At 46.2% G+C, this 7,038-nt stretch overlaps 1 protein-coding gene across 4 annotated transcripts in view; it reads left to right on the forward strand.

The window, feature by feature from the left end:
- The window catches only part of ncln (nicalin), a 14,796-nt gene extending 8,448 nt beyond the window's left edge, over positions 1-6,348 (forward strand). The window contains exons 9-15 of one of the 4 annotated variants that reach the window (XM_030784957.1): positions 2,479-2,705; positions 2,867-2,954; positions 3,336-3,374; positions 3,673-3,836; positions 4,036-4,089; positions 4,277-4,355; positions 4,734-6,348. In XM_030784957.1, coding sequence (XP_030640817.1) covers positions 2,479-2,705; positions 2,867-2,954; positions 3,336-3,374; positions 3,673-3,836; positions 4,036-4,089; positions 4,277-4,355; positions 4,734-4,796 — 714 coding nt within the window. In that variant the 3' untranslated portion in view covers positions 4,797-6,348. The remainder of the gene's footprint in view (positions 1-2,478; positions 2,706-2,866; positions 2,955-3,335; positions 3,375-3,672; positions 3,837-4,035; positions 4,090-4,276; positions 4,356-4,733) is intronic. The other 3 variants (XM_030784958.1, XM_030784959.1, XM_030784960.1) reach the window with 3 other exon arrangements.
- The last annotated feature ends 690 nt before the right edge of the window (positions 6,349-7,038 follow it).

The raw sequence follows: 7,038 nt of genomic DNA on the forward strand, positions 1-7,038 counted from the left end.
TACATACACACACACACACACACTCATACTCTACCCACACACACAGACACACACTCATACTCTACCCACACACACACACACACACACACACTCATACTCTACCCACACACACACACACACACTCATACTCTACACACACACACACACACACACACACTTATTCTCTACATACACACACACACACACAGACACACACTCATACTCTACCCACACACACACACACACACACTCACAAAAACACACACGTACTCTACCCACACACACACACACACACACACACACACACACTCATACTCTACCCACACACACACACACACACACACACTTATTCTCTACATGCACACACACACACACACATACACACACACGCAGACACACACTCATACTCTACCCACACACACACACACACACACTCACAAAAACACACACGTACTCTACCCACACACACACACACACACACACACACACACTCATACTCTACCCACACACACACACCACTCATACTCTACCCACACACACACACACACACACTTATTCTCTACATACACACACACGCAGACACACACTCATACTCTACGCACACACACACACACACACACAAACACACAGACACACACTCATTCTACCCACACACACACACGCAGACACACACTCATGCTCTACCCACACACACACACGCAGACACACACTCATACTCTACACACACACACACACACACACACTCATACTCTACACACACACACACACACACACACACACACACACACACACACACACACACACACAGACACACACTCATTCTACCCACACACACACATGCAGACACACACTCATACTCTACCCACACTCATACTCTACACACACACACACACACACACACACACACACACACTTATTCTCTACATACACACACACACACACACACAGACACACACTCATACTCTACCCACACACACACACACACACACACACACACACACACACACGCAGACACACACTCATACTCTACCCACACACACACACACTTATACTCTACACACACACACACACACACTTATTCTCTACATACACACACACACACACACACACTCATACTCTACCCACACACACACACACACACACTCACACACACACACTCATACTCTACCCACACACACACACACACACACTCATACTCTACACACACACACTTATTCTCTACATACACACACACACACACAAACACTCATACTCTACCCACACACACACACACACACACACACTCATACTCTACCCACACACACACACACACACTTATTCTCTACATGCACACACACACACACACGCAGACACACACTCATACTCTACCCACACGCACACACACACACACACACACACTTATTCTCTACATGCACACACACACACACACAGACACACACTCATACTCTACCCACACACACACACACACACACACACACACACACTCACACACACACACTCATACTCTACCCACACACACACACGCAGACACACACTCATACTCTACACACACACACACACACAAACACACAGACACACACTCATACTCTACCCACACACACACACGCAGACACACACTCATACTCTACCCACACACACACACACTCATTCTACCCACACACACACACACAGACGCACACTCATACTCTACACACACACACACGCAGACACACACTCATACTCTACACACACTCACACACACACACAAACACACAGACACACACTCATTCTACCCACACACACACACGCAGACACACACTCATACTCTACCCACACACGCACACGCACACACACACACACACTCATACTCTACCCACACACACACACACACACACACACACTCATACTCTACCCACACACACTCATACTCTACCCACACACACACACACGCAGACACACACTCATGCTCTACCCACCCACACACATGCAGACACACACTCATGCTCTACCCCCCCCCACACACACACACACACACACACACACACACATACTCTACACACACACACACACACACACACACACACTTCTGCTTTCTTTTCCTGTTTGTCAGACAGGAAGAGACACAAATGAAATTCACAGAAAATCGTTGTAATTCAGTAGAAATTTCAATATCAAATTAGTTCCTTATACATTTCTTCCACAAGTTTATGTTTTGTTTATACGATTTTTACAAATGTGTAAATGCTCTCTTTATCCTAAGTAAACACATTCAGGCCTGAGAGAGAGTTTATCATCTTTTCATAAAAGAAGATTTTCTGATTGAGTCTTGTCTTCGAGGGTTACAAATAAGATTTGACCAATCAGCTCGCACTTTGAGCGGACAGTGGTCTGTAGAAAATAAACTCAGTCGTCAGGTCCCTCTCCTGTTTTACATCTCTCCCCATTCCCTGTCTTCACTGCACGTCTGAGGTCTGTCATGTTTGGAGGTGTTTATTGCTGTGGTCTCTGGTTCTGTATCAGGTCAGTGCCAGTCAGTTCCCAGAGCTGAAGTTTTCCATGGTTCATAAGAAGATTAACCTGGCGGAGGAGACGCTGGCCTGGGAACACGAGCGTTTTGGAATCCGCCGTCTCCCGGCATTCACGCTGTCCCACCTGGAAAACCACCGCGGCGCCGTCCGCAAGAGCATCATGGACGTGCGGTCAGTCTCCTCCTCTTCTCTGGATGGGGCGGGACAAATCAACACCGGGTGGGTGCTGATTGGTAGTCTCTGTCTGTCACTCATTGTGGTGCTGGAGTTTGTCCCCTCCCATTCCCACCCTCTCTTGGCTGAACTCTTTGGTCATGTGACTAAGCGTACAGTTGGTGGGAAAAAGGGGTTGACGTGTGTTGGATGTCGTCCTATCACAGGCCAGGGGTGGATCTGAAAAAACTGAGAAGGAACACGAAGCTAATCGCCGAGGCTCTGGCCCGAGTCATCTACAACCTCACTGAAAAGGTGACCCGCATCAGCGCTGCCAGCTGTGTTTCTCTCTCTTCTTGTGTGTGTGTGTGTGTGTGTGTGTTTAACTGTGTCCTCAGACAGCCCACAGAGAATCGGATCAGTCTGAGATGTGCACTCAGTGCTCACACGCCCACACACACACACACACACACACACACACACTCACTCACTCTCAGATAAGACATAAACCTTGAATGCTTGGAGAGGAATGGGCCACTGTTTGGGCTTTTTCATTAAGAGAAACTGTGGAAGTTCTGTATGCAGTCCACTCAGCGTGTGTTACCTGCTCTCTCTCTCTCTCTGTCTGACTGATCATCCTAATGAACATTGTCATTAACCTTCCTCTAAAACACTTGCTTTATGTCTGTCACACAGGGCGCTCAGGGAGACCTGGAGATTTTCACCGAACAGATGGTGAGTCACAGTAATCCTGAGTCTGTGCATGGACATTCACCTAAAAAGACTCCACGTGTGTATTCTCAGTGGTTGTGAAAACAGGAGTCATCCAGTGTCACTGGCTGTCAGTTGTACCAGTGTGGGTATGACTGTGTAATATTGGTTACCAGTGTGGGTATGATTGTGTAATACTGGTTACCAGTGTGGTTATGATTGTGTAATACTGGTTACCAGTGTGGGTATGATTGTGTAATACTGGTTACCAGTGCGGGTATGACTGATACTGTATTGTAATACTCTTGGCCTCCGTGGACAGCAGGTGCAGGAGGAGCAGCTGGCGTCGGTGGTGGACTGGCTGACGGCCCAACCGCGGGCCACCCAGCTGGTGGACAAAGACAGCAGCTTGGTCAACACACTGGAGTATTACCTGGGTCGGTACCTCAAAGACGTCAAGAAACACTACGTGAAAGCCGACAAGAGGTAACCGTGACGACCAGAACCATGACCCGTACGGAAATGAACGTGGCTTTTTGCCAGTCAGATGAATGAAAGACTTGCGTCCCGTCCATCTCTCTCATGTGGAACGAGACGCATGCATAGTGACCAGTGCTCTCTTATCCTTATGATAAATGCATGAAAATGTTATTGATCGAGCCTCTGTCATCTGTGTGTTTTTCAGGGATCCAGAGTTTGTGTTTTACGATCAGCTCAAACAGACCATGAATGCCTACAGGTTAGTGCCCTGAGAACCCCCCTGTCTTCCCAGAACATGACAAAGTCCGCAGCCGTCCCTCACGGTGCGCCTGTCATGCCTGTCAAAAGCAATGTTGACAGTGCTGGTTTTTGACCTTGTTTTCAGAGAAATTGGCTAAATATTTGGTTCGCCGTTTTCTTTCTTTGTGTTGTTGTGTGGTTTTTAGGGTGAAGCCAGCTATCTTTGATCTGCTCTTGGCTGTGTGCATCGCAGCGTACCTGGGCGTGTTGTATTTGGCCATCCAGGTAAACCATTTTCAGAGTCATATACGGCAAACCTTTCATAAATGAAATGTTGATGATTTCGATGATTGATGATTGTAAATGCTGAAGGGGATCACAGCTGATGCTGTCTGTGGGGCATCCTCAGCTCCCCTGTCAGATGCCTGTTCCTCAGCACCACAGACACTCACACACCTGAGTTCACCTGCCACTGCACAACTGATTCTGTTACTGACTTTCATTAGAACCACAGAGAAAGCCCACGGACAAACTCAGCCTCTTGCTCCATATTCAGTGAGAGGGGGAGAAAAATCTTGTTTTTATTTCAGTGTAACTTTAGTAATGCAGAGATGTTGTTGTTGTTGTTGTTGTGTTAACTGGGGTGGTTCTGTGTTCCTACAGCATTTTGGGGTTCTGTACGGGGTTCTGCGCAGAGTATCTCAGCCCAAGAGCAAACAGCACTGATTTCCTCCAGCCCGCTGGACCCGTGAACACGGCTCCAGAACCTGGCCGCTGCTGCTGCAGCATGGGCGGGGCCTCTCAGAGGCCTGGCACGGAGGGCCACGCCCCTCTCTGATTACTTTAATCTGTTTGTCTACCTTTTTTTTTTTTTCATCAAATTTTGAAAAATGAGCCTTGATTTTTGTCTTTTTTTATTTCTCTCTGCCAAACAAACATGTTCTTAACCGTTTATTTGATTGTCCCTTAGCTGGTCGGGGGGGGGGGTCCTTCCTCTTCTCACTGAATCGTCCCTGTTCTGTCTCCAGTCTGCCTGGACCCTCAGTGTTTCTCTGAACCCTGAAACCTTTTTGCCAAACGACTGTAGCTCTTCTCCTCTGGGCAGCTAACAGGAGGCGCTGGCACCGTAGCTCAGAGAGCGTGTGTTGGTTTGGGACTGAACTCTGCACCCGTTTGGCTTCTCCACACGGGGCCTTGTAGCAGTACAAACCCACAGGACCAGCGGCGGGGAACTTGGCTTTTAAAACACTGGCGGTTAGAGCAGGTTTATGTCATCTGAGGGCGAAGCAATGCAATCTTATTTTAGCTCTTAATGTTTAAAAGTTGATGTGTGTAAATCAAAATCGATCAGCCGCAGCCCTTCCAAACGTGATCTGAAATTTGGGGGGGGTATTTTGAGGTTGCCAGTGAGATCAGTTTTCTGATGTGAAGTCTGTGGGGTACAGTCACACAGAACGCTCAGACCTGACATGCGTGAACAGGCCCCAGGGAGGTTTCAGCACAGGCGAACATGGTCAGTGCGAACGAGCCCAATGTCCGTTAGTCTCTGCCTTTCACTGAGGACAAACTGCCGTCTGGCCTCTGACTGTTCATCAGACGAAAACTGATGTTATTTATACTTAAACTTTGTCTTCTGCAACCACAATTGTCTTACAAAATTAAATCTTTACAGTAGATTTTTCCTCCTTTGAATGATTGCATTATTTTTATTTTATATTGACTGTCATTCTACTGGCAGATTGCCTCTCTTTAATCCAGTTTGGCTCCAAACAAGTTGCTTCTCATTGGACACATTTGGTTTAAACGACAGTGAGCCTGGCTAATAATCCCTCTGAGATTGCCTTACCTCGGCCGGCAGCGTCCTGCTGACTCACTCTCTGTTGGGATGATCTGTAATCTGAAATGGTTTATAAATAGATTGGTTCTCTTCACTGAGGACCAGCAGACATCCGTGATCCAAGTCCTGAATTTCTTCCCTGTTCTCCACAGTTGTTTCTCCACAGTTTTACCACGGTGGAGTTTATAAAAGCTAAGAGAGAGGGGGGGGGGTCATTGACCCACTTTATGATCCCGCATGTCCTATGGTGAATAAAGGCTTTGTCGTAATCCCAACGGTTAATCGAAGCGTCAACCAGCAAACATCTGCTAATCCAGACTGTTGCCTGTGTGATTAAAAACCTTATTGCTCTAATTTATGGAAGTCACTGAGGCTTCTCTCTGCACTGAGTTTATCCACCTGTCTGTCTGTCTGTCTGTCTGCCCTGGACTGTCCCCACCTGCCTTTTCTCTCCAAACGTCTTCAACCTGATTCAGAAAACTTGATTTTTTTTGGGGGGGGGGGGGGGGGGGGGGGGGGTGTTGTTTGTTTGTTTCTTTTGATGAAGAAGAGTGAGAAATAAAGTCATTTTGTTGAAATAGGTCACTGTGGCACTGTGGGGTTTCATTCAGCAGAATTTTATTCAGTGGGAAAAACATGGTACTGTAACACTGATCAATGGAATTATGAAAAGTACAAAGAGAGACAGAGAGAGAGAGAGAGAGACAGGGAAAACATGTCATTATTGGTCTGTTAAAAAGGGACAAAATGGGGAAATTGGGCAAATTATAAGAGTTCTTCAAATAAATGTATGGTCAAAAAGTGGTATTTCCGAAACATTACTAAAACGAATACGTTTAATACAGATTTTTTTTTCTTTAAAACGTAAATCTAAATGAACTCGTTAAAAAAATCCGTTAACCCTAATTTCATGATGTAAAAATAATTGTAATAAATTACAGTGCATTTTTTTTTTTTTTTGCACGGAATACATATGACAGCCCCCATTTTTTGTTCACAATTTTTTCCTGACGCATTAAAAGCGTCAAAGCTTCAACAAGAAGTCAGCAAAAGTGTTTTGGCACATCTCATAGAACACGACTGTCAACGAAAATGCATAGGAAAAGACTCCCTCCATCACCACATTGGTTT

The sequence above is a fragment of the Chanos chanos genome, chromosome 9 (genome assembly GCF_902362185.1).
Source record: "Chanos chanos chromosome 9, fChaCha1.1, whole genome shotgun sequence".
In the NCBI taxonomy this organism is placed as follows: Eukaryota; Metazoa; Chordata; class Actinopteri; order Gonorynchiformes; family Chanidae; genus Chanos; species Chanos chanos.